This window comes from Salmo salar, chromosome 23, assembly GCF_965601325.2.
Source record: "Salmo salar chromosome 23, fSalSal1, whole genome shotgun sequence".
Lineage (NCBI taxonomy): Eukaryota > Metazoa > Chordata > Actinopteri > Salmoniformes > Salmonidae > Salmo > Salmo salar.
This window is the reverse complement of record NC_138313.1, coordinates 18,796,122-18,812,552: the sequence shown is the minus strand read 5'-3', so window position 1 is coordinate 18,812,552 and position 16,431 is coordinate 18,796,122. Positions and strand designations below refer to the sequence as shown.

Here is a 16,431-nt window from a genome sequence, read left to right as displayed (position 1 = left end):
GATCAAATACTTTTTTGGCTGCTTTTCCTTCACTCTCACTGTAACAGATATGGAATCATATTTTAACCAAAAACAAATCAAAATATATTTTAGATTCTTCAAAGTAGGAACCCTTTGTCTTGATGACAGCTTTGTACACTCTTGGCATTCTCTCATCCAGCTTCATGAGGAATGCTTTTCCAACAGTCTTGAAGGAGTTCCCACATATGCTGAGCACTGGTTGGCTGCTTTTCCTTCACTCTCCTTGACTCTCTTCTCCTGTTGATAAACAAATGATACGCCATCCCATCTGGTTTGGACTATCGCTGCAGAATGCTATGGAGGCCATGCTGGTTAAGTGTGCTTTGAATTCTAAATAAATCACTGACAATGTCACCAGGAAAGCACCATCATATCTCCTCCTTCATGGTGGGAACCACGCATGCGTAGATCATCTGTTCACCTACTCTAAGTCTCACAAAGTCATGGTGGTTGGAACCAAAAATCACATTTGGATTCATCAGACCAAAGGACAGATTTCCACTGGTCTCATGTCCATTGCTCATGTTTCTTGGCCCAAGCAAGTCTTCTTATTGGTGTCCTTTAGTAGTGCTTTTTTTGCAGCAATTAGACCATGAAGTCCTTAACCTCTTGGGGCTATGTGGGACGCTAGCGTGCCACCCGTGGTGCACCCTATCAACAGCAGGTGCATTTCAAGAGCGGCAAATTTGAAACCAAATAAATGTCAAAATTCTAATTTTTCAAACATACAACTATCTTACACTCTTTGAAAGATCAACATCTCCTTAATCTAACCACGTTGTCCGATTTCAAAAAGGTTTTACGGCGAAAGCATAAAGTTACATTATGTTAGGAGAGTACATTGACAATAGCTGTGTGTAATGTTTTGTCAATTCAAAGACAGGCGTCACCAAAACCATAAAATCAGCTAAAGTTATGCACTAACCTTTGACAATCTCCATCAGATGACACTCCTAGGACATTGTTAGACAATACATGCATTTTTAGTTCTATCAAGTTCATATTTATATCCAAAAACAGCGTTTTACTATGGCGTTGATGTTCAGGAAATCGTTCCCCTCCAATAACCGGCAGTCAAGTCAGCACAACAAATTAAATAATTAATATTAGAAAACATTGGTAAAATATTATATTGTCATTTAAAGAATTATAGATTTACATCTCTTGAACGCAATCGACTTGCCAGATTTAAAAAAATAACCTTACTGGGAAATCACACTTTGCAATAATCTGAGCACTGCGCCCAGAAAAATACGCTTTGCGATACAGACAAACGGCCATGTTGGAGAGATCGAAAATACTATGTAAATAATCCATTACCTTTGATTCTCTTCATCAGATGTCACTTCCAGGAATCCCAGGTCCATAACGAATGTAGTTTTGTTCAAAAAAGCTCATCATTTATGTCCAAAAAGCTCAGTGTTAGCACATGATCTAAGCCCGCTGGACTTCACTTCATGAACGAGGGGAAAAAATATATTTACGTTCGTTCAAACATGTCAAACGTTGTATAGCATAAATCATTAGTGCCTTTTTTAACCAGAACATGAATAATATTCAAGGTGGACGAATGCATTCTCTTTTAAAACGTATTGGAACGAGGGTACCCAACAGGACCTCGCGCGCCAGAGTCTAATCGGCCATCACCGTTCCAAGGCTCTTGTTCGGTCAGATCTCACAGTAGAAGACTCAAAACACTTTGTAAAGGCTGGTGACATCTAGTGGAAGCAATAGGAAGTGCCAAAACATTAATAAGCCCCTGTGTGTTTCAATGGCATAGGCTTAAAGGTAATTCAACACATCAGGTATCTACTTCCTGTCAGAATCTGTCTCAGGGTTTTGCCTGCCAAATGAGTTCTGTTATACTCAGACACCATTCAAACAGTTTTAGTAACTTTAGGGTGTTTTCTATCCATATATAATAAGTATATGCATATTCTAGTTACTGGGTAGGATTAGTAACCAGATTAAATCGGGTACGTTTTTTTATCCAGCCGTGAAAATACTGCCCCCTAGCCCCAACAGGTTAACAGTTGATGTTGTCTGTTACTTGAACTCTGAATTTATTTGGGCTGCAATCTGAGGTGCAGTTAATTGATGATTTCTGAGGCTGGTAACTCTAATGAACTTATCCTCTGCAGCAGAGGTAACTGGGTCTTCCTTTCCTGTGGTGGTCCTCATGAGAGCCAGTTTCATCATAGCGCTTGATGGTTTTTGTAACTGCACTTGAAGAAACGTTCAAAGTTCTTAATCTTCTGCGTTGACTGACCTTAATGTCTTAACGTAATGATGAACTGTTTCTCTTTGCTTATTTTAGCTGTTCTTGCCATTATTTGGACTTAGCCCTACTTGGTAAAAGACCATCTTCTGTATACCAACCCTGCCTTGTCATAACACAACTGATTGGCTCAAACACATTAAGAAGAAAATAAATTCCACAAATTAACAAGGCACACCCGTTAAATGAAATGCATTCCAGGTGACTACCTCATGAAGCTGGTTGAGAGAATGCCAAGAGTGTGCAAAGCTGTCATCAAGGTGAAGGGTGGCTACTTAAATCAAAATATATTTAGAATTTGAGATTCTAACACTTTTTTGATAACACAAATGGAATCATGTAGTGATTTCATAGTTAAGTCTTCACTATTCTACAATCTAGAAAATAGTAAAAATGAAACAAAAACCCTCAACTTTTTACTGGTACTGTATATGTGACCAATAACATGATCAGTTAAGTCATCCAATTTGGATGCTATTGTATGACCGGCTAAGAAGTATAATACTAATACGTCCTGTAATTTGTATGATATTGTATGACCACTATTCCATTCATAATGCAATCTATCATACTAAATGGAGGGAACATATTTACTTACCAAATCCTAAGATTTTCCCTGAGACAAGGTTGACAACACCACCCATCCGATGACTTCCGAGAACTGCAGCTTTGTCAAACCAGATTTTATTTTTTTTACTGGCCCTAATTAAGACATTTCCTGTCTGTTTAGAATTGTGTGGGTAACACTGGCCCTGCCAAAGGGATTTTTTTTTTTTTTTTTAACCGAGAGAAGCCAATGTATAGCTCTACATACAGCTACCACATATAGGGAAAGAAGAGGGAGAGTGAGATAGCTGAAGGGGGGATATATAGAGGGCGAGCAAGACGAGCGAAGCAGAAGAGGGAAGGAGAGCTGAGGGGCATGGAGAAAGGGAGGAGTGTGAAACGGAGTTCATGAGGGGGAGAGAAAGGAGGGTGTAGAATTCTGCTAATCCTCTCTAGAGACTGTACTTAGGGAGTGAATGTTATTTATAATAAGGGATTCATGGAGAAAATTTGACCTCTCTGAAATGTAAACGGATGGCCCTCCCTTCAGAAAAGTATATTTGACCTAAACTCTCCCTTAACGCAAAAAAAACAAGTGACCCTCCCCTATACCCCAAATTATTAAAACAAAATGGATACCAGATAGCATGTTTACCCTCACTACTTGGAAAGACCAGAGCCTTAGATATGCAGTTTTAGAAACTGTTCTTCATCCTGTAAGCGTGAGATGATGACGAAGGAATTTTGATAGCCCACGGGGCAGAAGGTTCGCAGCGCACCGTGGTCTGACAAAAGTAGGGGTATAAAGATCGCCTTTATAGCTAAAGCTCTGCATGAATCGATCAGAAGTATTTGCAGGTCAGAGTAAAAAAAAAAAAAGCCTTTATAATTTTGCATATTAGCAGATTTTTTTTTATTTTTATACCATACAAATTACCAAAATGACAGGCAAAGAATGGATAGGCCTATGTGTTCATCTTATCATATTTCTCCAATGCCAAATCTTGTTTGCAACGAAACTGTCCATGTTTGCAAATAATAAAATCTGAGACTTCATTAGGACTCTGAGCATGGTGCTTTCAAAAGTTAGGCCAACCTTTCCACCCCAGACAGTAGGCTTACCAACGTAGAAAAATGTTAGCTTTAACTGCTGGCTAGTCTTCTGTGGTTTAACCAAATGAGAGCGGTGTTTCCCTAAAGGCTGTCTGGGTTTAAACATCTTCTATTGTAGGCCTACAGAAAGTGACTAGCTTAATCAATTGATAGTGACAGAATTAGATTACTTCCCAAGCAAAGACGGCCTCTATGTCAAAGAAATGAAACCATGATATCCCCCATATGCATTGGAGTCACGTCTTTCCCGGGTATTTTACAGCTTGTTTCTAGCGTAAAGCGTTGAGGTCGGGTGATTGTGGAGGCCAGGTCATCTGATACAGCGCTCATCACTCTCCTTCTTGGTCAAATAGCTCTTACACAGCCTGGAGGTGTGTTTTGGGTCATTGTCATGTTGAAACACAAATTAGCGCGAAATAGAGGGGATTGCGTATCACTGCGTAATGCTGTGGTAGCCGTGCTGGTTAAGTGTGCATTGAATTCTAAATAAATCAGTGTCACCAGCAAAGCACCATCACACTTCCTCCTCCATGCTTCACGGTGGGATCCACACATGTGGAGGTCATCAATTCACCTACTCTGCGTCTCAAAGACACGGCGGTTGGAACAAATCTCAATTTGGATTAATAAGACCAAAGAACAGATTTCCACCGGTCTAATGTCCACTGCTCATGTTTCTTGGCTGAAGCAAGTCACTTCTTATTGGTGTCCTTTTAGTAGTGGTTTCTTTGCAGCAATTAGAACATGAAGGCCTGAATCATGCAGTCTCCTCTGAACTGTAGATGTGTCTGTTACTTGAACTCTGAAGCATTTATTTGGGGTGCAATTTCTGAGGCTGGCAACTCTAATTAATTCATCTTCTGCAGCAGAGTTAACTCTGGGTCTTCCTTTCCTGTGGCAATCCTCATGAGAGCCAGTTTCATCATAGAGCTTGATGGTTTTTGCGACTGAACTTGAAGAAACATTTAAAGTTCTAGACATTTTCTGAATTGACTGACCTTCATGTCTTAAAGTAATGAAGGACTGTCATTTCTCTTTACTTATTTGAGCTTTTCTTGCCATAATATGGACTTGGTCTTTACAAAATAAAGCTATTTTCTGTATACCACGCCTACCTTGTCACAACACAACTGATTGGCTCAAACGCATTAAGAAGGTAAGAAATTCCACAAATGAACTTTTAACAAGGCACACCTGTTAAAAAATGTAAATGCATTCCAGGTGACTACCTCATGAAGCTCATTGAAAGAATGCCAAGAGTGCAAAGCTGTCATGAAGGCAAAGGGTGGCTACTTTGACCAATCTTACATTTTAAAACATATTTTGATGTAACTTTTTTGGGTTAATACATGATTCCATATGTGTTTTCATAGTTTTGATGCCTACTATTATTCTACAATGTAGAAAATAGTAAAACATTAAGAAAAACCCTGGAATGACTGTCCACCTTTGACTGGTACTATATACACTACCATTCAAAAGTTTGGGGTCACTTAGAAATGTTCTTGGTTTTTTTCCCCTGTCCATTAAAATAACATCATTGATCAGAAATACAGTGTAGATATTGTTAATGTTGAAAATTACTATTGTAGCTGGAAACGTCTGACTTAAAAATAAAAAATGGAATATCTACGTTGGCGTAGAGGCTGAGAAATTAAGGCTATTCCGTGCAAGAAACTGAATATCTCTTACAACGCTGTGTACTACTCCCTTCACAGAACAGAGCAAACTGGCTCTAACCAGAATAGAAAGAGGAGTGGGAGGCCCCGGGGCACAACTGAGCAAAGGGACAAGTACATTAGTGTCTACAGTTGTGGCCAAAAGTTTTGAGAATGACACAAATATACATTTTCAGTCTGCTGCCTCAGTTTGTATGATGGCAATTTGATATACTCCAGAATGCTATGAGTGATCAGATGAATTGCAATTAATTGCAAAGTCCCTCTTTGCCATGCAAATTAACTGAATCCCCCAAAAACATTTCCACATTTCAGCCCTGCCACAAAAGGACCAGCTGACAGCATGTCAGTGATTCTCTCGTTAACACAGGTGTGAGTGTTGACGAGAAGAAGGCTGGAGATCACTCTCATGCTGATTGAGTTCAAATAACAGACTGGAAGCTTCAAAAGGAAGGTGGTGCTTGGAATCATTGTTTTTACTCTGTCAACCATGGTTACCTGCAAGGAAACACGTGCCGTCATCATTGCTTTGCACAAAAAGGGCTTCACAGGCAAGGATATTGCTGCCAGTAAGATGACACCTAAATCAACCATTTATCGGATCATAAAGAACTTCAAGGAGAGCGGTTCAATTGTTGTGAAGAAGGCTATAAGGCACCCAAGAAAGTCCAGCAAGCGCCGATACCGTCTCCTAAAGTTGATTCAGCTGCTTGTCCGGAGAAGACAAGGTGAGCGCTACCATCAGTCCTGTGTCATGCCAACAGTAAAGCATCCTGAGACCATTCATGTGTGGGGTTGCTTCTCAGCCAAGGGAGTGGGCTCACTCACATTTTTGCCTAAGAACACAGCCATGAATAAAGAATGGTACCAACACATCCTCCGAGAGCAACTTCTCCCAACCATCCAGGAACAGTTTGGTGATGAACAATGCCTTTTCCAGCATGATGGAGCACCTTGCCATAAGGCAAAAGTGATAACTAAGTGGCTCGGGGAACAAAACATCGATATTTTGGGTCCATGGCCAGGAGGATCCGCAGACCTTAATCCCATTGAGAACTTGTGGTCAATCCTCAAGAGGCGGGTGGACAAACAAAAACCCACAAATTCTGACGAACTCCAAGCATTGATTATGCAAGAATGGGCTGCCATCAGTCAGGATGTGGCCCAGAAGTTAATTGACAGCATGCCAGGGCGGATTGCAGAGGTCTTGAATAAAAAGGGTCAACACTGCAAATATTGACTCTCTGCATCAACGTCATGTAATTGTCAATACAAGCCTTTGACACTTATGAAATGCTTATAATTATACTTCAGTATTCCATAGTAACACCTGACAAAAATATCTAAAGACACTGAAGCAGCAGACTTTGTGGAAATGTAATATTTGTGTCATTCTCAAAACTTTTGGCCACAACTGTAGTTTGAGAAACAGACATCTTGCAAGTCCTCAATTAGCAGCTTCATTAAATAGTACCCGCAAAACACCAGTCTTAATGTCAACAGTGAAGAGTTGACACTGGGATGCTGGCCTTCTAGGCAGAGTTGCAAAGAAAAAGCAATGTCTGACTGGCCAATAAAAATGAAAGATTAATATGGGCAAAAGAACACACACTGGACAGAGGAACTCTGCCTAGAAGGCCAGCATCCCGGAGTCACCTCTTCTCTGACGTTGAGACTGGTATTTTGTGGGTACTATTTAATGAAGCTGCCAATTGAGGACTTGTGATGCGTCTGTTTCTCAAACTAGACACTCTACTGTACTTGTCCCTTTGCTCAGTTGTGCCCCGGGGCCTCCCACTCTTTTTTTATTCTGGTTAGAGCCAGTTTGCTCTGTTCTGTGAAGGGAGTAGTACACAGCATTGTACGAGATCTTCAGTTTCCTGGCAATTTCTCACATGGAATAGTTAATTAATTTCTTAATTTCTCAGAACAAGAATAGACTGAGTTTCAGAAGAAAGTTATTTGTTTCTGGTCATTTTGAGCCTGTAATCAAACCCACAAATGCTGATGCTCCAGATACTCAACTAGTCTAAAGAAGGCCAGTTTTTTTGCTTCTTTAATACGAACAACAGTTTTCAGCTGTGCTAACATAATTGCCAAATGGTTTTCGAATGATCAATTACCCTTTTTTAAAATGATAAACTTGGATTAGCTAACACAACGTGCCATTGGAACACAGGAGGGATGGTTGCTGATAATGGGCCTCTGTACACCTATGTAGATATTCCATAAAATATCAGCTTTTTCCAGCTACAATAGTCATTTACAACATTAAGTGTCTACACTGTATTTCTGATCAATTTGATGTTATTTTAAAAGGGGGGTGTTGCCCTGCCCTCTTCACGACTGTCTTGGTGTGTTTGGACCATGATAGTTTGTTGGTCATGTGGACACCAAGGAACTTGAAACTCTCGATCCGCTCCACTACAGCCCTGTCGATTTTATATGGGGGGCCTGTTCGGCCCCCTTGACGCGAGCATAAAAGGCATTTAGCTTGTCTGGTAGGCTCGCGTTATTTCCCTTAGTAGTCCGTAATCGTTTGCAAGCCCTGCCGCGTCTGACGAGCGCCAGAGCCGGTGTAGTAGGATTCAATCTTAGTCCTGTATTGACGCTTTGCCTATGATGGTTCATCTGAGGGCATTGTGGGATTTCTTATAAGTGTCCGCTCCTTGAAAGCGGCAGCTTTATTCCGGTGCAGATGTTGCCTGTAATCCTTGGCTTCTGGTTGGGATTTGTACACACGGTCATTGATGTACTTATTGATGAACCCGGTGACTGAGGTGGTATACTTCTCAATGCCATTGGATGAATCCCGGAACGTATATTCCAGTCTGTGCTAGCAAAACAATCCTGCAGCATCTGCATCTTCTGACTACTTTTATTGACTGAGTTATTGGTACCTCCTGCTTTAGTTTTTGCATATAAGCAAGAATCAGGAGGATAGAACTATGGTCAGATTTGCCAAATGGGAGGGGGGGAGCTTTTTGTCTCTCTGTGTGGAGTAAAGGTGGTCTAGAGTTTATTTTTTTCCTCTAACTTGTCTCTTGTTTTTGATAGCTCCACCACATCACTTTGGCTAAGTGAGCTAGCTAGCCTAAATAAAGTGATGTAGCTGGAGTAACTTGGGAAGCTTGCCAGGCTAACGTTAACTAGATAGCTAACTTACCACTGTGAAGATACAGACAAATGTAATGGTCAAGAACAGATATTAGCTAATTACAACAAACCTCTTAGCTAGTTAATGTATCTGTAGCTAGCTAAAGCATCACTGTTTACCTGGCCCACTAACCCTCCTATTTTTGTGTCGGTGTGACCTCTGGTGCTCCACCGCAGTTTGATGCGTATTAAGTCCATTGAATGCTGACAGACTTTGCAGAAAAGTCTGCATCCTCGTACAGTTCAGCTGGAAACTCCCTGTCCCTGGCTGTTATTCTGGTCACCAAGTGTTTACTCCTCAGCTCCTAATATTTCTCCCCTCAGACAGCTCCGTGAATGAATGACAGCTATCTGCATCCTGCACTTCTCACTCACACAGGGGAGGTGCTACAGTGGGGAGAGTTGGCTACACCTCTGGCTACATTTTTCGGTGATTGAAATACATCAGTGAAAACCAAATGAGTTTTTTTATTTTTATTTAACTTTGCTTTCAGCTTGCAGCTTATTTTTACCTTTAGAATCCTATGCATTCTATTCGGAATTCCGCGACTTTTCATCAGAATTCTGCGTGCGCGGATTCCATGCGGGTCTACAAATAAGCAACTAAGTCTAAACTGAAATATTTCAATGTCCTAAAATACAAATTACATGACCCTTCCCCGGACTTTTTTTTTTGGGGGGGGATCCATGATTTATCTATGATTTCAATAAAGAAAAATACTTGTAATGTTGTAAGTACTATATGAATAGTAAAACAAATATTGTTTTAAAAGGTGCAATAGCGGGTTAAAGCATAACAAATCATTTGGTGGTACAGTATTGCATTAGGGAGTCAGTCTCCCTATTCAGTCTGCGGTAGTTAAAACATTAACTGGTTATTTCCTTTCTGAGTCACATCTCTACCAGTGAAGTCAGTGCAGGAAATGAGACAGATATTCCCCTCTTTCTATTATCACTGTAGCAGACTAGTTTCGATCTTGCGTGCTTGCTTGCTTATGTTCTTTGTTTTATTTCAGGTGATGCAGGACAAAATCATCTGCCTTCCCCAGAGAATGTCCATGCCGAACCAAACAATACTCTTACCAAATAAAACCGAGCTGGTCTCACCCGCTGTGCCACAGGACGTGCACGAGATGATGGGCCTGAAAACCAACCTGGACCTCCAGCAGTACAGCTTCATCAACCAGATGTGCTACGAGAAGGCTCTGCACTGGTACGCCAAGTACTTCCCTTACCTGGTCCTCATACACACTCTGATCTTCATGGTGTGTAGCAACTTCTGGTTCAAGTTCCCAGGCTCCAGCTCTAAAATAGAGCATTTCATCTCCATCTTGGGAAAGTGCTTTGACTCCCCCTGGACTACCAGAGCTCTGTCTGAAGTGTCTGGAGAGAACCCAGAGGAGAAGGTATTGTTGGTATATGTGTGTGTACCTGCCTGAAATATTTTTTGGGTCCAGGACTAAGCTCAATCTTCGCCCGAGAAACCTAACCTATATTGTACTGTATACATTTTAAATATGTCAAATAAAGTGCATTCATTCATTCAAGGATAAGAAGTGCAGTGCCAGCAGAGCGATCCTCAACGTGTCTGTAGAGGGGAACCTGGACAACCTGGAGAAGACCCAGTCCCTCAAATCCATCCCAGAGAAGGTCGTCGTAGACAAGCCCACAGCTAGTGCCCTGGAAAAGAAAGAAGGAGAGCAAGCCAAAGCTCTGTTTGAGAAGGTGAAGAAGTTCCGCCTGCATGTCGAGGAGGGGGACATCCTCTATATTATGTATGTTCGCCAAACTGTTCTCAAAGTGATGAAGTTCCTCCTCATCATCGCATATAACAGTGCGTTAGTCTCTGAGGTGCAGATCACAGTGAAGTGCAATGTGGACATGCAGGACATGACGGGATATAAGCATTTCTCCTGTAATCACACCATGGCCCACCTGTTCTCCAAGCTGTCATACTGTTACCTATGCTTTGTGGCTGTGTATGGATTCACCTGCCTCTACACTTCCTACTGGCTCTTCTACCGCTCGCTGAAGGAGTACTCCTTTGAATACGTACGGCAGGAAACGGGAATCGATGACATCCCAGACGTGAAGAATGACTTTGCCTTCATGCTGCACATGATCGACCAGTATGACCCACTATACTCCAAGAGGTGCGTTGTCTTTGTAATTGTACAAGTAATTTAGCTCTTCGTTGCTATTGATAAGTATGCAATGCCTCCAATTGTAAAAGTTTCCTTTTCCCATCTTGGACAATAAAGTCATCATTGTCTTCTCTCTTTCGCTCTCTCTCTCTCTCTCTCGTTCGCAGATTTGCAGTGTTCCTATCGGAGGTCAGTGAAAACAAACTAAAACAGCTGAACCTGAACCATGAGTGGACGCCAGAGAAGCTACGTCAGAGACTGCTGACCAACCACAACAACAGACTGGAGCTACAGCTCTTCATGCTGTCTGGCCTTCCAGACACCATCTTTGAGGTGACAGAGCTCCAGTCCCTGAAGCTGGAGATCATCAACAACGTAACCATCCCAGCCTCCATCGCCCAGCTTGAAGACCTTCAGGAGCTTTCTCTGTATCAGTGTTATTTAAAGATCCACGCCACAGCCACCTCCTTCCTCAAGGAGAAACTCAAGGTATGCTATTCTACCATGTGCTATTCTCGTAGTCTTTTCGTATAGGATATTTTTTTTATTTTTCTATTCCTCCTGGCGTTGTATTGGGTTTTTGTCTCGTACAGTATGTGTATTTTGTCCGTATTTGTTATTGACATTACATTTCTTCCTCTGGGATTAATAGGTGGAGTAGTTCTGTATGTAATAAAACCCTTTTGTGGGAAAAACTAATTCTGATTGGCTGGGCCTGGCTCCCCAGTGGGTGGAGACTAATTAAATTGACCTCCCAGGCCCACTCATGGCTGCACCCTTGCCCAGACATGTGAAATCCATAAATTAGGGCCAATTTATTTAAATTGACTGATTTCCTTCAATGAACTGTAAGTAAAATATTAGACATTTTTGAATTTTATCTTTTTGTTTATCTAAGGTGCTCAGGGTGAAGTTTGACGACAGCAGAGAGCTGCCTCATTGGCTGTACCACCTGCGGAATCTAGAGGAGCTCTACCTTATTGGCTCACTGAGTCCTGACGCTTCTAAAAATGTGGTTCTGGAGTCCCTGAGGGAGCTGAAGAATCTTAAGACCCTGTCACTCAAAAGTAACTTTACAAAGATCCCCCAGTCCATTGTGGATGTGTCCAGCCACCTGCAGAGGCTGTATGTCTACAATGACGGCACTAAACTGGTGATGCTCAATAATCTGAAGAAGATGGTGAACCTGACTGAACTGGAGCTGGTGCACTGTGACCTGGAACGCATCCCACATGCTGTCTTCAGCCTCACCAACCTACAGGTATGATATGCATTACTTTGACTGCCTGTTATCTGAGTGGTCTACAATGTGGTTTTTAAATATGTAAGGAGTTATTCCTTTCAGCTCCTAGTGGAGAAAAGGGCTTCAATGGTGAAATTCCAGCGAACCCTGTTCTGGGTGGTTTTCTTGACCTCAAATATGCAATATGTATTGCCAATTCCTGTAATATTGTGGTGTTATACTTAGAACATTTTATTTTAACTCTACAGGAGTTGGACCTGAAAGAAAACAACCTGCACTCCATCGAGGAGATAGTCAGCTGCCAGCACCTCCGTAAGCTGACGACCCTGAAACTCTGGCACAACAGTATCTGCTACATCCCAGAACACATCAAGAAGCTGGGCAGCCTAGAGCGCCTCTACTTCAGTCACAACAAGATCGAGATCTTGCCCTCGCACTTGTTCTTATGCAACAAGCTTCGTTACCTGGACCTGTCCAACAACGACATCCGGTTTATTCCGCCGGAGATTGGTGTCCTACAGAGTCTTCAGTACTTCTCTGTCACATGCAACAAGATTGAGAACCTCCCAGACGAGCTGTTCTTTTGCAAGAAGCTCACAACCCTCAAGCTGGGCAAGAATACGCTGTCATTGCTCTCACCAAAGATCTCATACCTGGTTCTATTGACACACCTGGAACTGAAGGGCAACCATTTTGAACTCCTGCCTCCAGAGCTTGGGTTCTGCCGGGCATTGAAGCGCGGTGGCCTAATGGTGGAAGACGCTCTGTTTGAAACCTTGCCATCGGAAATCAGAGACAAAATGAAGGCTGAGTGAAATGTCTTACAGTATCTTTGCAAAAGGCCCTGCGATAGACTAGCATCCCGCCCAGGGGGTATACTTCAAGCTGCATTACACTATATAAAAAAAGTGATAGGACAAGAGCCAATGGGTTATTCTGGCTCGGACAAGCCAACTTACTTGACTGTTCAAAAAGAAAAAGCCAATTTTGTCTGGCAATCCTAGTCAACCAAAAAGCTTGATTTTACTGTTTTACACAACATTGATAAAAATATAAGCACTGTACCATAAGTTTGTTATAGGGGGCTGATGTGATAATCATGGCTGAATGTTTTTAGTATTATGTTGAAGTCTTACTTCATGACAGAAGGGAACATGGCATTGTGTTGTAATTAAACGGTTCTTAACAATAGGATTAGTCACATGCAAGGTGTACTTGTACCCAGGTTAACATTTGACTCCTTATTCTCTGTCATATGCCACACAATGTTTGGCATGACATAGAGTGGCAAGGAATGGAAGGATAGCACAAACAGATCTGTTTTCTTCGGTTACATGTAGTTGCTAATTGACATGTTAATCACTCGTTGCACCTTTTCTGCATGTTGCTTATGTTATGCTAATTAAGGCCTGCTTTTTATGGCTATTGCATTGCTGCTTGAATACTTTTCATTCGTTTTTTATTTTTTTTATATTGTTTGCCTGCCCTATGCTATGCTATGTAGCCCCTGCTAGCCTAGCCTGCTCTAGCTTTGGCCTTCTGTGCCGCATGCTATTGCACCCCCTTTCCATTCAAATTGTTGTATTGCTGCTATATTTATGTACAAGCTTTACTCAGTTGCATTGCATTTGTATATTGTTTTGCCATCTGAAATTCATACAAATACTATGCATGCATACATGCATGCATACATGCATGCATACATGCACACCTTTTATGTATGTATGTGGACACCCCTTCAAATGAGTGGATTCAGCTATTTCAGTGTTGCTGACAGGTGTATAATATTGAGCACACACCCATGCAATCTCCATAGACAAACATTGGCAGGTGGCCTTAATGAAGAGCTCAGTGACTTTCCAACATGGCAGTCATATGATGCCACCTTTCCAACAAGTCAGTCAAATTTCTGCCCTGCTAGGGCTACCCCGGTCAATTGTAAATGCTGTTATTGTGAAGTGGAAACGTCTAGGAGCAACAACGGCTCCGCAGCGATGTGGTTAGGCCACACAAGCTGACAGAACGGGAGTGCAGAAAGGGCGTTGCACGTAAACATTACCTTTCCTCTGCAACACTCACTACTGCACTCAAGCCTAAGATCACCATGTGTAAACCCAAGCGTCGGCTGGAGCGGTGTAAAGCTCGCCACCATTGGACTCTGCAGCAGTGGAAATGCGTTCTCTGGAGTGATGAATCATTCTTCACCATCTGGCAGTCCAATGTTTGAATCTGCATCTGGAGGATGCCAGGAGAAGCCTGAATGCATAGTGCCAACTGTAAAGTTTGGTGGAGGAGGAATAATTGTCTTGATGTTTTTCATGGTTCGGACTATGCCCCTTAGTTCCAGTGAAGGGAAATCTAAACGCTACAGCATACAATGACGTTCTAGACCATTCTGTGCTTCTAACTTTGTGGCAACAGTTTAGGGAAGGCCCTTTCCTGTTTAAACATGACGATGCGCCTGTGCACAAAGCAAGTTCCTTACAGAAATGGTTTGTCGAGATCGGTGTGAAAGAACGTGACTGGCCTGCGTAGAGCCCTGACGTCAACCCCATTTAACACCTTTGTGATGAATTGGAAATCCGATTCAGGCCTAATCGCCCAACATCAGTGCCTGACATCACTAATGCTATTGTGGCTGAATGGAAGCAATTCCCCACAGCAATGTTCCAACATCTAGTGGAAAGCCTTCCCAGAAGAGTGGAGGCTGCTATAGCAAATGTGGGACCAACTCCATATTAATGCCCATGATTTTGGAATGAGATGTTTGACAAGCAGGTGTCCACTTACTTTTAGTCATGTAGTGTACCAATAATTGTTGAGACGGGCAACAACTGTTCACCTAACTCAACATGTGCTGTAATTCAACTAATCTGATCCTGTTTCATGCCATGTACCATTTTCATCTGAATACACATAGACTTCATCTGTGCCTCTGTCTGCTCCTTCACCACAGCCCCACAGTGACCATTATCCATTCACCAGTCCTACATCTCTATTCTTTTCAGTGATATTGAATGTTTTATCCTGAAGCGCCTCATTCTTAAGTGTCTGTCTAAACGCAAATACACCTCCCTTTCTATACGATTTTGGAATATAACTTTAATTTAAGCAAGATAGAATCTTTCAAATACAAAATATATTAGTGTGAGCAGTTTGGCAAATTTGCACCCGGCTGTTTTCACATGCCGCCTTGGGTACGACACATCCTCTCACCTTTTGCTTTAATTTCCATTCAACCATTCCATTCCACATATTTCCTGTTTCTCAAAATACAGCTGGGTGCAGCTTTCCTAAACTGCATACAGTATGTTGTTTTTTTGTATTTGAAAAATAATTTCTCGCTTATATGAGCGTTAACTTACAAATGTTTTCAAAATGGTATCGCGTGTGAGGTGAATTTGGAAAAAAATCCCCTTAAGTGGCAAACAGCTTTGTAAATAGACAGTATAATGTTTAACATTTACTATTTATTTGAATGGGGTAGCTCGGTCCATGAGTTTGAGTGTTTGCATTCTCCATCCCTCTGCTGTCAGTGGAGGCTGGCCACTTTGTTTGAACTGCAGATTGCTCCTTTTAAGCTCAAACAACATTATTTGATCAGGTCAATAACCACACATTTAATCATTTCAACCCATGACTGTTACTTTTTTACATTATAGAAACACTAAAAAGGAAATATTGAATCTGATCCACTGTTCTCTACTCAGGTAGTCTATATATTATGTTGAAAGTTATTTATAGAACGGTGTAGTCTACAAGTTAAATGTGGACTCACTCAGCTGTAGCTGTTCTGTCAATAGCCTGTGGCAGTACTATATTTATCAGGAAGGCTAGCTTATTTCAGTTAGTCAACAGCTTACACAAGCTAAAGCATACCAGCCAAGTTGTAAGTAACGTATCTTTATTACAATCCACAAAACACTTTGCACATGCCTTATAGACAGATTTATACTTTTTGGTCCTCAGAGGTAAAACAAAAAGTCCACGCCTTACACTGCAATGTCTCAGAGCTGTAGATCACTGCAAAGGTGCCATGGTCAGCTGCTATCTTAATGTATAAAAACAGTACCGTATCTACATTTATGTAGGGCTTTATAGTCTAATGCGAAATAGTACCCCCCCATGAATACATCTGGTGATGAAAGATAATGAAAAGGTATATATTTTGTACATTATTTTTTAACGGATCGTATTTGCTGTGTTTGGTTCTTGATGATGAATAAAAACAACCAGCTGCTTTAAATGAGA

At 41.6% G+C, this 16,431-nt stretch overlaps 1 protein-coding gene across 2 annotated transcripts in view; it reads left to right on the top strand.

Annotated features, from left to right (window-relative positions):
• LOC106584154 (volume-regulated anion channel subunit LRRC8C) overlaps positions 1-16,431 on the top strand; it is a 32,896-nt gene extending 16,465 nt beyond the window's left edge. For both annotated transcript variants that reach the window (XM_014169078.3, XM_014169080.3), the window contains exons 3-7: positions 9,810-10,199; positions 10,342-10,946; positions 11,105-11,426; positions 11,836-12,198; positions 12,429-16,431. In XM_014169078.3, coding sequence (XP_014024553.1) covers positions 9,810-10,199; positions 10,342-10,946; positions 11,105-11,426; positions 11,836-12,198; positions 12,429-12,995 — 2,247 coding nt within the window. In that variant the 3' untranslated portion in view covers positions 12,996-16,431. The remainder of the gene's footprint in view (positions 1-9,809; positions 10,200-10,341; positions 10,947-11,104; positions 11,427-11,835; positions 12,199-12,428) is intronic.